At 42.6% G+C, this 23,127-nt stretch overlaps 2 protein-coding genes and 1 pseudogene across 2 annotated transcripts; 1 reads left to right on the top strand and 2 right to left on the bottom strand.

The window, feature by feature from the left end:
• The first annotated feature begins 7,899 nt into the window (after window positions 1-7,899).
• On the top strand, window positions 7,900-8,388 carry LOC117628956 (GDSL esterase/lipase At3g48460-like). The gene is made up of 2 exons (XM_034361497.1): window positions 7,900-8,140; window positions 8,186-8,388. The coding sequence occupies exons 1-2, from the start codon at window positions 7,900-7,902 to the stop codon at window positions 8,386-8,388; spliced, it is 444 nt and encodes a 147-aa protein (XP_034217388.1).
• A 500-nt stretch (window positions 8,389-8,888) lies between these two features.
• LOC117628955 lies at window positions 8,889-17,083 on the bottom strand (annotated as a pseudogene).
• Window positions 17,084-17,254: 171 nt separating this feature from the next.
• LOC117628954 (F-box/LRR-repeat protein At3g26922-like) lies at window positions 17,255-18,833 on the bottom strand. Its single transcript, XM_034361496.1, has 4 exons — window positions 18,625-18,833; window positions 17,955-18,561; window positions 17,718-17,861; window positions 17,255-17,595 (listed from the first exon to the last, which is right to left on the bottom strand). Exons 1-4 carry the CDS (start codon window positions 18,831-18,833, stop codon window positions 17,278-17,280), a joined length of 1,278 nt encoding a protein of 425 aa, XP_034217387.1. The 3' UTR covers window positions 17,255-17,277.
• Window positions 18,834-23,127: the final 4,294 nt, after the last annotated feature.

Below are 23,127 nucleotides of genomic sequence, written 5' to 3'. Positions count from 1 at the left end.
CCTCTCACGTTGTTTATTATCGTTGTTTAAATATGCTTTTTGTTGATGCTCGAAATGGCCCGGCCAATATTGAGTCCAACTTAGTGATGAGATATGTGGGGTCTTCAGCAGGGAAGAGGGCTGAGGCCCTTGGTGAAATAAGTTGGTGGGAGGCCTGCAGAACACAAAATGGTAGAAGCAATCGTTAAGCTTCGGACACCGGTGTGGTACCGGTCGAAGGCTCTCCGATGCCTAAATCAGCTACAAGTGGTAACTTTAGCACATAACAGTAAAACTGAGAGAGTTGTTACCCTTTTTACTTGGGTACTATTCCCTATTTATAGGGAGGTGAAAGTAGGAGGTTTGCACAAAGTTCCAATGTAGAACTTTGTGCAAGTCGTCGTGGTCGCGACACGTGTCGTGGAGATTAGGTTTGGCAGTTGGGAACTTCGGCAGGTGTCTGGCACCTCGGAAGTGTGTCTTCCTTTGGCAGGGGAGAAGGCGTGGCTGCCTTGGTGCTAGTCGCTCTGATACTTGGTTTTGGCCTATAAATCCTCCGCAGTTTAGCACCACCCCATTCTCCCTAACTTCAACTCTCATTCTTCTGCTGTCTGCTTTTCTTTTTTGTAAAATTACATTTGGTTCAGATCTTCCACTCTCTCGGAGCAAGCAGGACCCAAGTAAGTTCCCTATCGCGTTATTTGTTATCGTTGTTTAAATATGCCCTTTGTTGATGCTCGAAATGGCCCGGCCAATATTGAGTCCAACTTAGTGATGAGATATGTGGGGTCTTCAGCAGGGAACAGGGCTGAGGCGCTTGGTGAATTAGGCTAGTGGGAGGCCTGCAGAAGACAAAATCGTAGAAGCAATCGTTAAGCTTCGGACACCGGTGTGGTACCGATCGAAGGCTCTCCGATGCCTAAGTCAGCTACAAGCGGTAACTTTGGTATTGTAACAGTAAAAGTGAGAGAGTTGTTACCCTTTTTACTTGGGTACTGTTCCCTATTTATAGGGAGGTGAAAGTAGGAGGTTTGCACAAAGTTTCAATGTGGGACTTTGTGAAAGTCGTCGTGGTGGCGACACGTGTCCTGGAGATTAGGTTTGGCAGTTGGAGCTTCGGCAGGTGTCTGGCACCTCAGAAGTGTGTCTTCCTTCGGCAGGGGAATAGGCGTGGCTGCCTTGGTGCTAGTCGCTTTGATGATGGGTTTTGGCCTATAAATCCTCTGCAGTTTAGTACCACCCCATTCTCCCTAACTTCAACTCTCATTCTTCTGCTGTCAACTTTTCTTTCTTGTAAAATTACATTTGGTTCAGATCTTCCACTCTCTCGGAGCAAGCAGGACCCAAGTAAGTTCCCTCTCGCGTTATTTATTATCGTTGTTTAAATATGCTCTTTGTTGATGCTCGAAATGGCCCGACCAATATTGAGTTCAACTTAGTGATGAGATATGTGGGGTCTTCAGCAAGGAAGAGGGCTGAGGCCCTTGGTGAAATAGGCTGGTGGGAGGCCTGCAGAAGACAAAATGGTAGAAGCAATCGTTAAGCTTCGGACACCGGTGTGGTGCCGGTCGAAGGCTCTCCGATGCCTAAATCAGCTACAAGTGGTAACTTTAGCACAGTAACAGTAAAACTGAGAGAGTTGTTACCCTTTTTACTTGGGTACTATTCCCTATTTATAGGGAGGTGAAAGTAGGAGGTTTGCACAAAGTTCCAATGTGGAACTTTGTTCAAGTCGTCGTGGTGGCGACACGTGTCGTGGAGATTAGGTTTGGCAGTTGGGAGCTTCGGCAGGTGTCTGGCACCTCGGAAGTGTGTCTTCCTTTGGCAGGGGAGAAGGCGTGGCTGCCTTGGTGCTAGTCGCTCTGATGCTTGGTTTTGGCCTATAAATCCTCCGCAGTTTAGCACCACCCCATTCTTCCTAACTTCAACTCTCATTCTTCTGCTGTCTGCTTTTCTTTTTTGTAAAATTACATTTGGTTCAGATCTTCCACTCTCTCGGAGCAAGCAGGACCCAAGTAAGTTCCCTATCGCGTTATTTATTATCGTTGTTTAAATATGCCCTTTGTTGATGCTCGAAATGGCCCGGCCAATATTGAGTCCAACTTAGTGATGAGATATGTGGGGTCTTCAGCAGGGAAGAGGGCTGAGGCGCTTGGTGAATTAGGCTAGTGGGAGGCCTGCAGAAGACAAAATCGTAGAAGCAATCGTTAAGCTTCGGACACCGGTGTGGTACCGATCGAAGGCTCTCCGATGCCTAAGTCAGCTACAAGTGGTAACTTTGGCATTGTAACAGTAAAAGTGAGAGAGTTGTTACCCTTTTTACTTGGGTACTGTTCCCTATTTATAGGGAGGTGAAAGTAGGAGGTTTGCACAAAGTTTCAATGTGGGACTTTGTGAAAGTCGTCGTGGTGGCGACACGTGTCCTGGAGATTAGGTTTGGAAGTTGTGAGCTTCGGCAGGTGTCTGGCACCTCAGAAGTGTGTCTTCCTTCGGCAGGGGAATAGGCGTGGCTGCCTTGGTGCTAGTCGCTTTGATGATGGGTTTTGGCCTATAAATCCTCTGCAGTTTAGTACCACCCCATTCTCCCTAACTTCAACTCTCATTCTTCTGCTGTCAACTTTTCTTTCTTGTAAAATTACATTTGGTTCAGATCTTCCACTCTCTCGGAACAAGCAGGACCCAAGTAAGTTCCCTCTCGCGTTATTTATTATCATTGTTTAAATATGCTCTTTGTTGATGCTCGAAATGGCCCGACCAATATTGAGTTCAACTTAGTGATGAGATATGTGGGGTCTTCAGCAAGGTAGAGGGCTGAGGCCCTTGGTGAAATAGGCTGGTGGGAGGCCTGCAGAAGACAAAATGGTAGAAGCAATCGTTAAGCTTCGGACACCGGTGTGGTGCCGGCCGAAGGCTCTCCAATGCCTAAGTCAGCTACAAGTGGTAACTTTAGCAGAGTAACAGTAAAAGTGAGAGAGTTGTTACCTATTTACTTGGATACTGTTCCCTATTAATAGGGAGGTGAAAGTAGGAGGTTTGCACAAAGTTCCAATGTGGAACTTTGTGCAAGTCGTCGTGGTGGCGACACGTGTCATGGAGATTAGGTTTGGCAGTTGGGAGCTTCGGCAGGTGTCTGGCACCTCGGAAGTGTGTCTTCCTTTGGCAGGGGAGAAGACGTGGCTGCCTTGGTGCTAGTCGCTTTGATGCTGGGTTTTGGCCTATAAATCCTTTGCAGTTTAGTACAAACCCATTCTCCCTAACTTCAACTCTCATTCTTCTGCTGTCAACTTTTCTTTCTTGTAAAATTACATTTGGTTCAGATCTTCCACTCTCTCGGAGCAAGCAGGACCCAAGTAAGTTCCCTCTCGCGTTATTTATTATCGTTTTTTAAATATGCTTTTGGTTGATGCTCGAAATGGCCCGACCAATATTGAGTCCAACTTAGTGATGAGATATGTGGGGTCTTCAGCAGGGAAGAGGGCTGAGGCCCTTGGTGAAATAGGCTGGTGGGAGGCATGCAGAAGACAAAATGGTAGAAGCAATCATTAAGCTTCGGACACCGGTGTGGTGCCGGTCGAAGGCTCTCCGATGCCTAAGTCAGCTACAAGTGGTAACTTTGGCAGAGTAACAGTAAAAGTGAGACAGTTGTTACCCTTTTTACTTTGGTACTGTTCCGTATTTATAGGGAGGTGAAAGTAGGAGGTTTGCACAAAGTTTCAGTGTGGGACTTTGTGCAAGTCGTCGTGGTGGCGACACGTGTCCTGGAGATTAGGTTTGGCAGTTGGGAGCTTCGGCAGGTGTCTGGCACCTCAGAAGTGTGTCTTCCTTCGGCAGGGGAGAAGGCGTGGCTGCCTTGGTGCTAGTGGCTTTGATGCTGGGTCTGCTCGGTTCACTATGGTGTAAACACTTTTTGTTCAGCAATCGTTCCTTTTCTGTTTCATTTAACAGATCTGAGTTCTTTGCACCTTAATTTTAGTTTAAAAAATAGATGTATATAGTTGTTTGTTTTCAGATAAAATGTTTTGCCCATATGAAATTCCTTTTGGTAGGTAGTGGTGTCTGCTTCTTTTAATCCTTATTATTTGCCTTTTTTTTTTTTCTGCCTCTTCTTCTCTCTCTACATTTCACACCTATATCTTCCAACGCCAATAACCCACCTACCACAATTCTCTCTCTCTCTCTCTCTCTCTCTCTCTCTCTCTCTCTCTCTCTCTCTCTCAAAAACATAAAATTAAATCAAGAGTACAAAAGAGAAGGGGAAATAAAGAAGGGAGTCTTAACTACCATCTTGATCATATCTTGCTTCAAGGTCTTTCATAGATAGCAATGAGGGCACATTGTTTTGCCAAGGGCTGGCTTTGCCATTTTAAAGCCATGAAAGTTTTGGTGCTGCTCCCTTTGAATGATGATAAATGCGCTTCTAATAAGGCACATAGAAGTGACTCCATATTGGATCCCTAGTTGTAGACCCTCATAAACTTGGTATTTCACTAGCCTACCATGCTACTGCTTTATTTTTGAATGACCCCCATTCGTGATCTCACTTAGTAGTACAATATATACTATAGTGCCTCCGATTTTTCAGTGCCTTCTGTCTTTCTTTTTATTTTTTCCATCAGAACTATTTGAAATCTGTTGTGAGTCCTCCATTTGTGGTTGCCCGGGCCTTGCCGTTCGGCAAGCCCAGCTAAAGTATGTTGTGAAATTGGTTTGGGTGTCTTGTCAGTGGCTTTGGAGATAAATCGGGTCAGGGAGATGAATGCTGCCAATGGGCTGGACCACATCACCCGAGAAGCTCACAAGGGGCGTGATGCTTCGGTCGAGTAGATGGGACGGGACCTGGAGTTCATTGAAGGCCTCGGCAAACATCACACTGACCCAGCTGCCAGTGTCTACCAGGATAAACCCAACGTCGAAGTTAGAAATGTCAGCCAGGGTTGGACCTCCACTGATGGTGGAGATCATGTTGATTTGTCGTTGGTGAGGATTAGGCGGGGGTGGTATGTTGCGCACATAGTTGTCCAACTTCCCTTCCCGGATGAGGCCTTCAATTATGTTGCGCAACGCAACACAAGACTCGGTGTCATGGCCGCTGAATTGATGAAAGCGGCAGAAGACCCCCGTGTTTGGCATAGGCTTGTTGGATGGTCTCCGGGGGGGGGGCTTGGGGATGATGGGGGCTTCACGCACCAGGACGTTCTCATAGGTGGTGTTGAGGGTCGTAAAAACCTCGAACCTGGGCCTGGGTGTGAAGGGAAGAGGGGCCCGATCATTGGTCTTGGGAGGGTTGCCTCCGCTAGACTGGTGGTGGTTGCCATGTCTGCCACGCTTGTTATTGCCGAAGGAATGCTGGTAGCTATCCTTCCGCTTATGTTGTTGGTTGTCCTGGGCACTCGGGGCAGGGGTAGAATGCTGAGGTGGGGCTGGGGCGGGTGCTGAAGCAGGTGGAGGATCGGCGAAAGTGTTGCGCGCCAGGTTGGCTGGGCCACGCTTGGAATTGAAGTATTCAGCCTTAGCATGGATCGCCGCCTGTTTCATTAGCTCTGTGTATGTGTTCCAACTATTGCTATGAACCAGGTAGCGGAAGTTGGTTTGCAGAGGCCGCTCTTAAAAGCGCCGAAGGCAGCTCGATCGTCAGTGTCTGGGCAGCGGGAGTATTCGTGACTGAACCGAGCTGCATATTCCCGCAGGGGTTCGTCCTCAGCCTGCCGAAGCATATACAAGTCGTCGGCAGAGTATAGGCGATCAGTCTGGATCATAAAATGATCCAGGAACGTCTGCTTGAGACTATCGAAGGAGTTGATGGTGCGAGGGTGGAGTCTATAGAACCAATTCAGGGCCGCGCCGCTGAGGGTGGAAGGGAAGAGGAGGCACATGCCTTCATCAATGAGGCCTTTGCACCCAAGGGCAGACTGGAAGGAGTGGATGTGGGTGAGAGGGTCCTCCGTGCCAGTGTAGAAAGCGATGCGGAGTGGCTGGATATCTTTCTCCTGGTGGTAGTGGAGGATACGCCCAGTAAAGGGCCCTGGTCGTGGTTTTGCCCAGAGGGGTTGATGGCTGCGATGTTGTTCGAAGAGAAGCCTCATAGCCGGGTCGGCATGAGGAAGAGTTTCAGGTGCCAAAGGCCTAGGGGCGGGGGAAACAGGGGCTGGGGAATGTTCCCAATCTTCCAGCGTCTCAGTGTGGTAAGTTGGCCAGGTCTCTGAGTTATAGAATTTCCAACTATCCGAGTCCCCAACACCTTCTCCGTTGGGTACACGGACGGGGCCTGGCAAAGGGCCCAGGTGCATCACCCGCAGGTCCTGGAGGTTGACAGGGATAGGGATCGGTTCCGGCTGACAGTCCGAGATGCGATCCCTGCAATCTTGGTAGATCCTGACTGGCTCATGGGGCCGGTCCTTCGGCAGGGGAACGCAAAGGAGTCGTGACTGGGGTTGCTCCGGATGAAGGTGGTCTTTACCCTTGCGGAGCCAAGATTGGGCCGGGGCGCTGTGGCTGGAATGTGCTGGCTGGTTCGGCTGAGTATGCCCAACGTTCTGGGTGAGGTCTTGTTGGGCGTCCTGGGCGCGAGTCCTCTCTTGGTTCCGCTTTAGAGCACGATAGTCGTGCTCTAGCTCAGCATTCCTGCAATGAAGATGCTCGTACTTCTCCGACATCTTAGTAACACTGTCGCGGAGACGCTCCACCTCTGCCCGGAGAGTGGCATCTCCCGGAGATTTCCTTCGGGAAGTACCCTCGCGGGGGGTATGGTGCTGGGTATCGCGGCTATCCTCGGTTGGCATAGCAGAATGTGGGGTGAAGAAGAGGCGACGGGGCCTGATGGGTGAAGAAGCCAGCTGGGCTGATAGAGAAAGAGGGGATTCAAGTGTCGAATTCCCACGGACGGCGCCAAACTGTTGATGCTCAAAATGGCCCGGCCAATATTGAGTCCAACTTAGTGATTAGATGTGCTGGGTCTTCAGCAGGGAAGAGGGCTGAGGCCCTTGGTGAAATAGGTTGGTGAGAGACCTGTAGAAGATAAAGTGGGAGAAGCAATCGTTAAGCTTCGGACACCGGTGTGGTGCCGGCCGAAGGCTCTCCGATGCCTAAGTCAGTTACAGGTAGTAATTCTGGTAGAGTAACAGTAAAAGTGGGAGAATAGTTCTGCTTTTTACCTGGGTACTGTTCCCTATTTATAGGAAAGTGAAAGTGGGAACTTTGCACAAAGTTCCAATGTGGGACTTTGTGCAAGTCGTTGTGGTGGCGACACATGTCCTGGAGATTAGGTTTGGCAGCTGGGAGCTTCGGCAGGTGTCTGGCACCTCGGAAGTGTCTTCCTTCGGCATGGGAGAAGGCGTGGTTGCCTTGGTGCTAGTCGTTTTGATGCTGGGTCTGCTCGGTTCATTATGGTGTAAACAATATGCATATCCCCTTCAACTCAATCTAATCTTTTATTACACAAGAAAGCTTAGTACAGGCATAAAAAATATACAAAATCTGATTGACTTTATTGTATAACCAACTCACAAATTGGATGAAAATATATATTTTAGTGTCACTCAATGCAAGTAGAATTTGTCTCCAATAGTTTTCATACAGAGTGACTAAAAATTACAAACATGAACAAGATTTCATTTTCATCTGCAACAAATTGCCATGTATATTACACTTGCTGTAGCAAGGATCTGCCCCCTCATTTCGTCTTGCTCTTCTGGCTAATTTTTGAGGGAGGGAAATCTATCATAAGTGTATTTGGCACCTGATCCTAAAATCCATAAAAAAAACGAGGAAAAAAAATTAACACCATCTCAAGCTTAATATCTTCTTCTCTGGACATAATTTTCAATCTTAAATAAACAGCAAATCAAATTCACCTGATGCTGCCACATCCATATCTGTAGTTGTTATAATCTCAGGCTCTACCAAATTTGAGGGCATTGTAAAATGAGGGTGCAAAGTATGTTGTTGTCCAAGGTGTGCTTGCCATTGGATATGACCTTAGCTCCCGAAGATGACAGAGACGGTATAGGATGTGTGAAGAGTGCAAACAACCAAACCTATGGCCATAACCTTGTCCTCCAAGCCAAGTTGCAACAACTCAGGACACAGTTTCCACATGCTGTCATCACCTATGCTGATTACTGGAATGCATATTTCACAGTCATGAAGAATCCAAACCAGTATGGTTTCAATGGTTTCTAGGAGAGCTTCAAGGCCTGCTGTGGGACAGGTGACCCCTACAACTTTGAGGTGTTTGCCGTGTGTGGCACGCCGTCTGCTAGTGCCTGTCCAAGCCCTTCCCAGTACATAAACTGGGATGGAGTTCATCTCACTGAAGCCATGTACAAGGTGCTTACTGATATGTTCCTCAATGGCAAGGCCACTCACCCTTCCTTCAGTTACTTGTTGGACATGAAACTGCGTCGCGAATGAACTACTTGCCTTTGGATCAGCTTAATGTTTTAGTACTTTGCTATGTTGCCTGTGATCTCAACTGAGTAGATTGTAGTTATGAAGCAAAAGAAAAACAAATCGGATGGTATAATCGGTGTTAGTTACTACTGCTTGAGAACACTTCTCAAGCTTCCATAATTTAGAACATCTTCTAAAAAAATTACATCTTGAACTATTCATCAAATCGTACTTGTTTCTAAATATTTGTTGTTTGGGAGGAATTGAACCTACGAAATCGCCAATTATTTCTCATCGAAAGCTAATGAATCAGATTCAACAAAGGAAATGATGCACTGTTGGTGCCATGGGATTTAATCATCCAATAAAGGTTAAAAAAGAAAAATTGTTCTCTGTGCAAATGAACTCCTCGCTAAATGCAACATGGGAGTCGCATGGCCTGATAGCATTTCCATCACAAAGTCAAAATTGCATGATAAAAGAAGTGACTCTTCTGATATATATATATATATATATAATTTTTATCTCTTACACAAAGCATGTACATTACTGCCGCAGGTCAGAACCCACAAGTCCTCTGAATTCACTCTCTTTATACTTCCCCGGCAGAACAGGCAAGATTCCGACCTTGTGTTCCTATAACAATAAAGATGCAAATACTTCCCCGGTGATACTGGATGATACTAAAGCAGAAAATGGAAGAAGAACTATTTTAGGGATTAAGGATGTTGATGCTCAAAATGGCCCGGCCAATATTGAGTCCAACTTAGTGATTAGATGTGCTAGGTCTTCAGCAGGGAAGAGGGCTGAGGCCCTTGGTGAAACAAGGTGGTGAGGAACCTGCAGAAGGTAAAAAGGGGAGAAGTAACCGTTAAGCTTCGGACACCGGTGTGGTGCCGGCCGAAGGCTCTCCGATGCCTAAGTCAGTTACGGGTAGTAATTCTGGCAGAGTAACAGTAAAAGTCATAGAATGGTTCTTGTTTTTACCTGGGTACTGTTCCCTATTTATAGGGAAGTAAAAGTGAGAGCTTTGCACAAAGTTCCAATGTGGGATTTGTGCAAGCCGTTGTGGTGGCGACACGTGTCTTGGAGATTAGGTTTGGCAACTGGGAGCTTCGGCAGGTGTCTGGCACCTCGGAAGTGTGTCTTCCTTCGGCACAGGAGAAGGCGTGGCTGCCTTGGTGCTAGTCGCTTTGATGCTGGGTCTGCTCGGTTCATTACGGTATAAACAGTAGTCCTCCAAGTTCGCGGTCGAGAAGTAACTTCTGGGTTGTGAACTTGTGAGTTTTTGTAATTGTAACCGAGCATTCCAGCTTCGTTGGGAGTCATAGGGCACTCCCTAGTCCCCCAAGTTGGCAAGCTAGGAGTTGCGTCAACACATGGTAGCTGGGTACCTGGGTACTTGGGCACGTTGCAGATAAGATGGGAGCTGGGTCCGTCGGGGAGACAGGCCATCGAAGGAGCCGGGTCCTTTGAAAATTTTGGAGAGAAACGAATTCTTCCACAAATTGTCCATGGCCCTTGCCGTTTGGCAAGGGTCTAGCTCTTTTTTTTTTTTTTTTTTTTTGTGCGCTCAGGAGCTAGGCCTTCGAGGGAGCCGGGCCATTCAAAAATTTAAGACTCCAAAATTTCCCCATGGCCCTTGCCGTTCGGCAAGGGTCTAGCTATATACTTCTTTTTTTTTTTGGAAAGGCCGAGCCTTTTTGGATTGGGCCTTCGGCGAGGGGCTGGAGTTGGGCTCAAAGTGGGCTTCGGCATGTGAGAAGGGCTAGGGTTTTGAGAGGGGTATAAAATTTATATGAAGCATTATGCCGTTCGGCAAGATGTCATTAGGCAGCTTTGTAGATTTTGGGATTGGGAGGAAACAAAAACTTGGGAGAGTTGAACTTGCCGTTCGGCATAATGCTTAGATTCATGGTTTGGGCGTCCGTTTGTTCTTCGGCAAGTCATTGGTGGTCTTTAGGTATTCCTTCGGCAGGGGCAGCTTGAGGAATTTTGAGGCCATGCCGTTTGGAATTGGAGAGCTAGGGTTGTGGTAGCTAGGGCTTGAGTCATTCGGCAAGGGATTAGTTTTCCTCCGGAAACGGCTGGGGTGCCTTCGGCAAGGAGTGTCGAGCGAGGGTCTAGGTCTTGTCTTGGAGTAGGAAAATCTTGGAATTGGAATTGCAGCTGAACCCTACCGATCGGCAAGGGTGGAGTGTGCTGAACGGCAGCTGCTGGGGGTGTAGTTCGTGCGAGCCATCTTGCTGCGAGCATATCTTGATTGTGGCTGGTCCCTTGCCGTTCGGCAAGGGTGATTGGAAGGAGTTGGCTTCGGCAATTCGTGGAGTGAAAGCCAGATTGTGGCTTCGGCAAGGAAAGCTGGCAGCAGCACGATTGTGATTTGTCTTCGGCAAGCCAAGGCATCAGCACCGAGTTGGATTTTGTCTTCGGCAAGGCAAGGCAGCAGCTCCGATTTGGATTTTGAAGACCCTTGTCGTTCGGCAAGGGTGATTGGGCCTAGCTGGACGAGGTGGTGCGGTAGCTGGAGCATGGGTCAGCAAGGGTGAGCGAAGCTTCATTTTTTGTTTGCTCAGCCCTTGCCGTTCGGCAAGGGTGTGGTTTGGTGTAATTGGAGCCGAGGCCTTGTGTTGTCCGAGGTGTTGGACCTTCGGCGCATCCGGGTGGAGCTAGACTGTCCATACTCGGCAGGTGAGTTATCCATATGTTTCTGTTCGGGCCTTGCCGTTCGGCAAGCCCAGCTAAATTATGTTGTGAAATTGGTTTGGGTGGTTTGGGTGTCTTGATAAAATTTGGGTCTTGGCTTTGGACAATTTTGGGCCCTAGCCTTAAACAAATTAGGGCCTTAGCCTTGCAATAGGATTGGGCTTATGAAGTAGGCTAGCACACGGAATTTTGAGGGCCTCCATTTTGTGTTTGCACGGGCCTTGCCGTTCGGCAAGGCCCCTAAATTTCCTTAATAATAAATTTTTTGTTTGTGTACTTTGAAAATTGACTTTCAAATGGTGTGTAGGTACAAGGGATTTAGGAGGGAAGATGAAAGGGTGCTAGGGTTTGCTCGTGAATCGAGGCGTGGTACCCTTAGTTGGCTATTAAATAGGAACTTGGGTGGGGAATGCATCACACTTGGCTTGAGTTGAGAAAAAATTGTGAGAATTGGAAAGAGAGGAGGCGATTTCCGGCGAGAAGATTGTGGTGGTGCTTGTGGCTGAGGTGATTTCCGGCGATCCATTCGTGGTACTACGAACAAGGTTAGACCTTATTTCGCTAGAACTTTGAATTGAAATGTCTTGTTTTGCATGAACATGTTGAAGGTTGGGAAGAACACCTTGAACATGAGCATGAACATGATGAATGCGTTGAACATATGTATGAACATGTAGAATTCTTGCCTGGCATGAAGATTTGTCAAATTTCTGTTGTTGTGGTTTGATCCCCTCCGCATGCGCATTAGTTCCTTTTTCTTGTTTTTGCATATTTGTAGATGTCTGAAAGTTCTGATAGGGAAAGTCTTGACCCCCCTGCCTTTGGTGGAGATGATACTGAGAGTGAAGAGCCCAGCCAGTATATATGTTCTGAAGAGGAGGGTTCAGAGACAGAGGGTCCGGTAGAAGGCACTATAGAAAGTAGGATGATAGGGCCTGGGGGTGAGAGGGGTCAGCCATCCGAAGATTCTGGGTCAGCTGCATATAGGGAGATGCAGAGAAATTATATAGAGCTAGAGGCTATAGCAAACCGGGTTCTAGCCTTGCCCCAAACGCAAGAGGTGGGTTCGAGCAACCAGGCATCACCATCAGGGTCTGTGGGTATAGCCGTGGCTTCGGTTTCAGAGGGGTTAGACATTCGGGTCGGTGTCCTGTTGCCGAGGCGAAATACGCTTACAGAAGCGAAATTGGCCCAGCTGCGGGAAGATTTTGTGTGCCAGCCTATGTGGGCTTGAGATTACCCACTGAGGCTGATGTAGTCAGATATCCCTCGGATGGCTCCGTGATGATTTTCACATATATGTATCGGCACGGCTTCAGACTACCGTTTCATCCGTGGGTGCAGATGATGTTGGCCAAGTTGGGGTATGCACCGGGGCAGTATAATCCCAACTTTTGGATTCTTCTTCATGGGGTGTACATTGCTTGGTGGTTGGCTGGGTTAGGGGAGCCAACGTTTGAGCAGTTCATGTACCTGTACTCCATTTCCAAGCAGCAGAGGAATTTTAGCTGGGTACAGGCCAATTGCCGAAAGGCGAAGGAAAGGGGCTATTTTATTGGACACAAGCCCACAACGCAAAAGTCCTGGAGGAACAGGTGGTGCATGGCCTATGGGGACTGGGAGTGTCCTCCAGGGAAGAGCGTTGTCCAGCACATTCCTACCCACTTCCAGTCTATAGGTCCTTGGCCCCATCCCTTAAGATTGTCTAATGCTTGATTGTATTGTCTTGGCTCCTATTGTTGGTTCTGTACTTTGTTTGTGCAAGTGTAAATGGCTAAGTAGTTTCTAACTCTTGATGCATGTTCAGTGAAGTGGGGCCCTATCTCCAAGGAGCAAGAAGACGAGGTTGAGTGGGTGAGGGCGCAGCTATCAGAGACTGAGCGTGAGTGCGGTAACTTAGTCACGCAGAAGAACTTGTTTGAGTCCGGACTGCTGCAAGGAAGTAAGTATCTGGGTTGTCTTTTTTGGTTGTATGCTGAACCTTTGTGAGTTTGACTAATATAATTGTTTTGTTTGTTTTGACAGTGGCTGGCATCATAAGGGGGAGCACGAAGGTGGCCGTTGACATTGATGAGGCCGAGATGCAGAAACGGCTGAGGGAGTCTCGGGCCAAGAAAGCTGAGAAGAGTGCTGGAAAACGACCCAGGGATGATGATGAGGGTCGGGTCGCGGACGTGCTGGGGAAGAGGAAAGCCTTGGAGGAGGCTCATCAGCATATGATGGGGTCAGGGCCGAGACTTCCGCCATTTGATCTGCAGGCACCGCCGAAGCTACCCTTCGGCATGAAGGACGTGTTCGCTGAAGGGGTAGAGAAGGTAGACTTCGGCAGGCTACGCCAGCAGAAGAAGGAGGTCAACCTGGCTATGCACCGGCAGGAGGTGCCTTTAGTGAACGTCTTCCTTGAAGGCGTGAAGAGCGACCCTGAGGCGTGGGTTCGATTCCCACAGACGGCGCCAAACTGTTGATGCTCAAAATGGCCCGGCCAATATTGAGTCCAACTTAGTGATTAGATGTGCTAGGTCTTCAGCAGGGAAGAGGGCTGAGGCCCTTGGTGAAACGAGGTGGTGAGGAACCTGTAGAAGGTAAAAAGGGGAGAAGCAACCGTTAAGCTTCGGACACCGGTGTGGTGCCGGCCGAAGGCTCTCCGATGCCTAAGTCAGTTACGGGTAGTAATTCTGGCAGAGTAACAGTAAAAGTCGTAGAATGGTTCTTGTTTTTACCTGGGTACTGTTCCCTATTTATAGGAAAGTAAAAGTGAGAGCTTTGCACAAAGTTCCAATGTGGGACTTTGTGCAAGCCGTTGTGGTGGCGACACGTGTCTTGGAGATTAGGTTTGGCAGCTGGGAGCTTCGGCAGGTGTCTGGCACCTCGGAAGTGTGTCTTCCTTCGGCACAGGAGAAGGCGTGGCTGCCTTGGTGCTAGTCACTTTGATGCTAGGTCTGATCGGTTCATTACGGTATAAACAAAGGAAGAACTAGGTTATTCATACCAATCGCGGTAGCAATTAATGCACATGGCATGACAACAGTTTGGCAAAACCATTTTGGTACGAGGCTCCAAGCAGATGCCACACTCATTTGCTCTCTCCAAGTCTACATCTGAAAGCTTTATCTTATCCTCATATCTCTTCCTAACAGCCATCTCTAGAGCTTCCCCATCTCCAACGAATCACCATGGAGACGCTGAAGGGATGGTAATATAACATCTGCAGTTTTAGGTTGGGAAGAAAAATGAAAGCAAACACAGAAACATTCAAGAACTTGGATTTCGTTCTTATGAGGGGACAAACATTAAACTACTAATTTGTTCTAGAAACAAATGAACCGGCAAGCAGAAACCAACCTTATATACAATTATGTGGAAAATATTTAAGTAACTTGAAAGTAAACATGAAGATGATCAATCAATCCATTGAAGCAAAAACAGGAAAATGGGCGCCAAGTGATCGTAAACCAATTTCATTTGAAGAACCGTATCACTCTTGCGTTTGGGGATGGAAGCTGCCTGCAAACATATATTTATTCAAGTAACATCAAAAGTCACTTAACTTCATCAACCCAAATAAAAGTCTATTAACTCAGCAAAACATTCGAAGGGTCAGCAACAAATTCATAAAACAAGGTAAGCAAGAAACCAGACGGCGTGCTCTTAAAACTATGGACTGAAACTCAGGCCATTTTTAAAATTGCAATTATTCAGCAAACCCCCAACATTAGTTCAACTATAGCCAGCAGAGAATGTAATGATAAAATAACTGGGGGAATCCAGTAGTATATATCCAAGATTATGTACAGAAGACTTGCAAACTTCCTAGGGATAATGATCAAAGCTTGTGAATTGGGGTCAACATGACAACAAATTTTGGAATTCATTTAGCATAACACTGACAGTGAGAACAAAAGGCGTTGTATGCAGATTATGTCCATACACAAATAGATATTAGTTTCAGAACCCAAAAAATACTGAAATGCAAAACAAATATTCCTTTTCTCTCTTTCTTTCCCAATTATTTTTCGCAGAAACAATCCATCAAAACCAAAACCAAAACCAAAATTAATAAAGAAATAGAAACCCATGCATTATTTTGGCCCTTCTGGATATTGCAGAGTAGGATTCAGCCTCAAAATAGTAAATGTAGAATATGGCATGCTGAATATCAGAGTACAAAGTTAGAAGCCTATAACTTTATTTCACGTTTCTCAAACCCAGTTTCAAAACACAATATAAACAGAAAAAAGCAGATTAGAAAGGAAAAAAAAAAAAAGGAAGGGGGTTACACTCGCAGCATATTGGCATGCTGAATATCAGCCTCAAGAACGTTAAGAGAATCATTATAAGGACTGCCAAATTTGAGGTAAGAATTGAAATAGGATTCTGGCCTGTTCTAATGCATCTTGTAACTTGTCCAGTAGGTTATTAGTGTTCTCGTCAGAACCTAATCCCCTTTCCAGATAATCCATAGAACCATGGGAATCCAAGAAGTGTGTTGACTGTGAATACCAACAAATAAATAAGTCTAACACGAAGAGCCTCGGACAAGATATTTCATGAAATGAAGATTAAAATGATACTGAAGAAAAAATGTTGCTGAAATAAACCACCAACAACACCACAAAAACACACATGTTTGACTGGTTTGCTAGAAACTCTGCAATATGTAGATTCTCAACAATTACAATCACAATCATCACTACCATGGGTTCTGGTGGTTGGCCAGTTGACTGAGACCACATAGTCAAGAATGCTTGAGTGTTGAAGACATGAGCAGCAGAAACTTACTTGGGGAAAGAAAAAAAAAAGCACAATTCCACCAAATAAAATTTGAAGGAAACTACAAAGACAAATGAATAGACCAATTCACACATCAAATTAGATAAAAAGTTACATACTATTCGGTAGCCACTTAAAAGTGATGCAAAGTACTTTAAGAACACTAACCTGCACATGAAATCAAATGCAAAGAATATGTGTGAATACTTAACACTCTCCAAATATTCGGGCTTCAGAAACAACTAACAAGCCATTAGCTCAGAGGGAAGACATAGCTTCAAGACCTCTCCAACATTAAACTTACTTTTAGAAAAAGAAAAGAAGCGAATAACAATGACTACACTGATGTTTGTTGAAGTATAATGAAAAGCTTATAATCTGCAAAGTTGGTCACAAAATTTAAAATAAATCAAGGCAAAATTGCCCTTTCAGTCTTTTACAACAAAAGTGAAACCCCTGCATTTATTTCGCTAATACTTCATAATTATTTTGCTTGGCACCTGACTATCACCTAGGTTGAAGGTCATGATCCTCTTCCCAAGGTTTGTTGACACCTTTAGGATATTGCTCAGGCAAACTATATAAACCATCCTTCATCTGATCTATCCCACCCCACAACATTGGGATGCAATAATTTTGTCATCTCCCCACGCAAATCGCCTAATTCTGGCTCTGGGATAGGAGGTATATCTTCCGTCGTTGTGATACGATTACACTCAAGGTCAACAACAACTACCTAGAACCACAAGGGGAAGGCAAGAAAACAGATATTACATCGCTAACTTTCTTACCTGCTACAAAATTTCATCATGATTTTGCAATCTTGTGGAAAACATGAAAGAAGAAATCACAGAAAAAGAAACCAAAATAAAGATAGAGACCAAGGGCATTTTCTGGTATTTTGAATGTTTCACTACCCTCTGTCTTTTGCTTTATATATATAGATAGATGATAGATTATGAAAAATGGTTTTTCCATAGATCGGAAGTAGTTTGTCCCGTTTTAATAAAAGATAATGTGGCAAATATTACTGAGGCACACAATTATATTTTTCTTTTCTAAAATACACGTTTATGCAAGTTGCCTTTGCAGAAGAGCATTCATTTGATAAGCCTTGTTTTGCATTTAATTCGTGATAGGAAAATGAGTTTTCATAGAGTAAAGATAACAATTTTAAATCTTGGTTATATGTTTATTTTAAATCTTGTCTCATCCCGAATACTAGCAGATTACCCTCCATTATTTAACGTGCCGTGACCAACCCACCTCGACACTTCATCCATTCTACAACTCGCACCATGCCCGTCCATTCTAACAAACTAATAGACCAATTCACATGACATCAAATTAGATAACAAGTTTCATACTATGAAGTTTCGTAACCTTCACATGAAATCAAATGCAAAGAATATGAGTGAAGAATTTCCCCACTTATTACAAGCATACAAATTCTACTGTTGAAGGAACCCTATTTTTAAGGTGCATATTAGCATGACGTCTTTCCTTTGCTTCCTTCTTCCTTTCTCTCTTTCCCGATTCTGATCCACTATGATGACAATCCCACGACCAGTAAGGAACAATAACAAGTTTTTCGAGAGCAACAACATTCTCCATCAAGAACATAACATGTTCGACAGCATTTGTACGACCACAATACCCAAATACTTCTACTACCTTGATGTAATGGTGGGGACATTTGGCAGCTTTCTTTATTTTTTTCCCCTCATTAGAATGGTGCTCCCAGAATCGCAACTGCATCAAGCAAACAATTTATTAATGGAACAAGAACCACAATTGAGTCTACATTAGATAAATAGAATCACCATTGACCTCATAAAGTCATAAGACCAATGGAACTACAAAAGACTATATACCTTCAACGCAAGTCTCTGCAAGTAAGGAGATGCCTTCATAAAAAACGATAATTGGTTAAGACTCAACTTGTAATCTCCTTCGACCGTTAACTCCAAATGCTTGAGATTTGGTAATATAGGAAAGGTGTAATCCTTATTGTACTCCTGAGAGCCAAAAAAGAGAGTGAGTAACTACATAATCAAACGAAACAAAGAGAAAAGAAAAACAACATATCATCATAAGAAATAAATACTAACCGCTTCTTGAGTATTGATCATGAGAGTCTCTAGCTGATAAAGACAACATGAAAGTTGGGTAAAGGCAAGTCTCATGAAAGCAGTGGAGGCACATAAACTAGCAATGTCATTATTTTGACTAGTAATGGCTACCTCAACTAGAGAGGGTACGTTACTGAGACGCAAGTCTATTGCAGTCCCGGTGTGAATAAAAGAAAGAAGGTTTGTGTTAGAAATTTCAACTCTTTTGAGGTCATCACATTCGTCTAGTTTTAAGTACTTCAATGCAATTGATGGACCGACAACTCTTAAGTTAACTAACTTTTCAACAAAAGACACTGATAATCGCTCAAGAAATGGGCACATTGACAAGAAGTGCTCTAGAATTTCTCCGGTCACATCAATAAAGTTCAAAGAAAGAACTTTGAGGGATTTAAGTCCAACACAATGCCTTGAAGCAAACCCTTCTTCGAGACCTAACAGTTTGCGGGGAAACATATATGAATCTTTGTTGACTCCATATTCCTTAACAAAATCCAAGACTAACACTTGAACTCTCTTTTTCAATGCAAATTCAATCCATTTATCGATGGAACTTGTAAAGCGGCGATCTAGATCGAAGCAAGCCCTAAATAGTTTGATGTTAGGGCCAGAATGTTGTTAAACTACACGATTGACCCAATTGACATACCTATGGCTTTTCTTGTTTTGCAATGTTCGACTGTGGTATTTGAAGTCGATCAAAGTTTCCTCGGGATCAAAATCAAGTGTCAAAGTAGACCATGCCCAGGCATACCGCAAGTGCCTTGAGAGAACACTAGTAGCCACTGCTTCCTTTAGCGGCAAGAGAGACAATATACTACCAAGAATTTCATGTGGCAACTCACTGATGCGGTCCATCAAATATGGCAGTAAGTTTTTACTCTTGTACCCTAAAGGAGGTCTAAATCTAATTGACGCCGGCGTTAACACTTATCAGGCTGCCTTTGCAGATCTAAGATATCCAATGCTCCTAGCCCTAGGTTTGTCCGTTCGTTGTTGCACTTGTAAGGTTTTTAACCTTTTTTTTTTTCTTTCCTTTTCTGATTAGAAATAGGATATGATCGTCGTTTCCCTTCAAAGACTGGGAACTTGGAATAGAATAGGTAGGAGCTCTGACACCGACTAGGAAACTTGGAATACAGTTGGCTGTGGGAATATGGTGGTGACACAATTAATTTTGGGTTTTTAGGTTACACTCTGTATTTTTTCTCTCATTATTATGATATAAAAAATAATTCTATCTAACACATGTGGCAATTTAATTCATTTAAAATTAATGACATGTCATTTTTTATGTCATTCGGACCAAATTTAGTGTGCCTAACATTATTATTTTAATTAAGACAATGAACGTGGACTCGGTTTTAATTAAGACAATGAACACGCATTGTGGCAATTTCACAACGTACGGTTTCATCAGACAGCATTTGGCGAAAAAGAGATCAAGGGCTTCATCAGAAAATAATATTAATTGTATTAATTAATAGATATAATTAATATTAATTGTATTAATTTAATAGATATAATATTAATTTTCTATTTTTTTCAATCCAAAATAAGGAAAGTTGACGTTTAAGGGGCGCATATAGACACGATCTCATTTATGGAAAGTTTCCTATTTTTCTTAAATATTAAGTTGTAACACATTACTTCATCTTAATCTGATTTATGTGTTACAACGTTCAAGTTTATGTGTTACAACTTTCAAGTTTAAAATAGCCTAGAGACAATAGAACTTTCGTCTTTCCGGTAATTGTAAAAATCAAAATATTGATAAATGCAGGACAAGTTTTCTCATGAATTCATAATATTTGAAGCCAATACAAAGCCGACAACTATTTGAGAGATTATGGCTAGACTTATTTTGAACAAAAGCCAAACCCAGTAGGGCAAATTCTATTGTTGAAGGAACCCTATTTTTAAGGTGGATATTAGCATGACGTCTTGCCTTTGCTTTCTTCTTTCTCTCTTTTTTCCAATTTTGATTTGCTATGATGCCAATCAAACGACGAATTAGGAACAATAACAAGTTTTTCGAGAACAACAATATTCTTCATCAAGAACATGACATGTTTGATAGCATTTGTACGATCACAATACCCTAATACTTCTACTACCTTGATGTAATAGTGGGGGAATTTGGCAACTTTCTTTATTTTTCTCCCCTCTTTAAAATAGTGCTCCCAGAATCGCAACTGCATCAAGCAAAACAATTTATTAGTGGAACAAGAACCACAATTAAGTCTACATGTGACAAATAGAATCACCATTAACCTCATGAAGTCATAAGACCAATGGAAATACAAAATATTATATATACTTATCTTCTAACCTATGATACAAGTAACAAGAATCACCATTAAATTCAAAATATCTTTTCTCCAATATAAGGTTTCACGTCTTTTCTTGATGGAATTTATGCACATTTGTGCCTAGATAAATCAAGAAGCATCTAGAATACTCGAGAGAAGTTTACCAACTAAGCAAAGTCGGAAAGTCCACATAGCTCAACCCATATGTTAGAAACTTCATGATATTAACTACTGTATAATGACAGTCCCGATATCTTGGACCACAGGAGTCCAAGAGATTTGTGGTCACCGTTGAATTTATATCCAATAGTGAGTGACCACAAATCTCTTAAACCTTTGTAGTCCAAAAAATAAAGATTGTGTATAATGAATAATATGTCGGTTATATAGTAAATACAAGTCGGCAAATCCTAACCTATGACTTTATTTTAGGAGGCGCTATCCCTTGTTTTGACACAGGTCCCCCTAAAATTTCAGAGCCGCCACTAGTGCCGCCTTGCCCCACTATATCTATAACAAAACAATCATATCGAATCCTTTTTGTTGGTTTTGAAGTTCTTGATATTTTACCCTCTTCATACAAAATTTATGGGTTTTACTTTTACCAATGTATTTTTTCTCTCGTTATTATGATATAAAAAATAATTATATCTAACACATGTGGCAAATTAATTAATTTAAAATTAATGACATGTCATTTTCTATATCATTCAGATCAAATTTGGCATGCCTACCATTATTTTTTTGGGCTCTTTAGTTTTAACCCATAAAAAACTTAACTAATTTGGAAGAAAGATAATTAATTTTGCTTAATTAATATAAAACCAAAGCCACCTAATTTTACCAAAAGGACATCCAACAACCCTAAAATTACTACATGTGCCATTGTAGAATTGTACCAGAAGGGTAGAATTGTCTTATCAGAAGGGTAGAATTGTCTTATCAGTTGTTATTTTTTACTTGGTCCAACGAATCTGGGCCTCTCTTTGGGCTAATCCAAAATAGTAGTTTTTTCATAGGTATTAAAACTAAAACTAAAATATCCAATATCTTACAAACTAATTAATAAAGTTAATTATGTCTAAAACCTAATTTTTCTTATTTTTTTTAGGTTAATTTATGATATTTGCACTAAAACCTCCTAAATTTACACCTTTTCTTTCTTTTTCTCTTTCGTTTAACTTTAGTTTTTGTGAATTTTTTCTCTCAAAAAGAAAAACTTTGTGAATTATTTTTATTTCTTTCATGTATGAGTTGGGTACCTTAGTGTTATGTTTTATAAACTTTTATTTTTCTTCTACTTGTTGGAATATAATAAATTATTAATTTGAGTCTTTGATAGTGTGTAAATGATGAGATTACTATTCAACTAATTTAAAATATGAAATTCATGTTTCTCAAAGTAAAAAAATTCATGACAATTATAACTGTAATGAATGTATATATTATTAATTAATTATGAAGTGGGCCATTGTCTAGCAAATGGGTATTTTGGGCTCTGTCTCTCAAATATTCCATAAATGAGAGACAATAGAACTTTCGTTTTTCCGGTAATTGTAACAATCAAAATATTGATAAATGCAGGACAAGTTTTCTCATGAATTCATAATATTTGAAGCCAATACAAAGCCGACAGCTATTTGAGAGATTATGTCTACACTTATTTTGAACAAAAGCCGAACCCAGTAGGCCAAATTACTACCATCAGTCTCCAATCACATTTGAGCCCTACAACAAGATGTGCCTTTGTTTTTTTGTTAGAAGATACGTATGTAACCAGCTAGGTTTTGCACCTAAGCCTCAAACATCCACGTCAATCACCGAAAAAGGGTATGGACTTTGTTGGCCATTCTATACCAATTATGCATTCATTAGTCAAGATTTTCTTCTCATTTTAGCTTCATTATTGTTGGCCATTAAATATATAAGTAAATTTCTATTGATATAGTATACCATATATACCATATTGATACTATACTATATATATATGGGTAAAAGACAGAGTACTATATAAGTGGGAAAGGACTATGTCTTTCACCCATATAATAACGCGTGAACCAATTATACTGCATGATCTTATTCTAGTACTATGCAATAATTTCTTATTAGTGAAAAATAGTTTTTCCATAGATGGGAAGTAATTTGTCCCGTTTTAGTAAAAGATAACGTAGCAAATATTATTGAGGCACACAATTATCATTTTCTTTTCTAAATACACGTTTCTGGAAATTGCCTTTGTAAAGCATATTCATTTGATAAGCCTTGTTTTGCATTTGATTCGCGATAAGGAAAACGAGTTTTCATGGATTAAAGACAACAATTTGCATATCCAAAAGCATGTTTGAATTCAAATTTGAACTAATTTTAAAATCTATGAAAATATGTTATTTTTTCTTAACTCAAATGAGACTAAAAGTTCCTTTCATGAAAATATGTATTGGATCACGAACCATAAGTCACATTCAAAAGCAATTTTTTTGGACAACCACAACCAAAAGGATGAGCAATTAACTCATTTATCTGAAAGCTCTTGCGTGCTCCCAAATAAATATATACCCGGGAATAATGTAATCAACCTTGTGCAGATAACCATCTATCTAGTAGTTCAACCAAATTGGGTTGCTTGCAATACTTGCCTGCGTTGTCTCCAAACTCCCAGTTTTACACTCAAAGCTTGATGCTCATATAATTATATATTTATTCCTCTTGTTCCTTCTCTTTTTATTTTAAAGAAAGTATATATAAACTACTCTATATCATAAGAAGGGAGACTTAAACTCAGATGTAATAGATATGATATACTGTCTTGACCAATTTACATAACCAAAAGCTCGCAAGTT

Source organism: Prunus dulcis, chromosome 5, assembly GCF_902201215.1.
Source record: "Prunus dulcis chromosome 5, ALMONDv2, whole genome shotgun sequence".
Taxonomy (NCBI): Eukaryota; Viridiplantae; Streptophyta; class Magnoliopsida; order Rosales; family Rosaceae; genus Prunus; species Prunus dulcis.
This window is presented reverse-complemented; position numbering and strand designations above follow the sequence as displayed.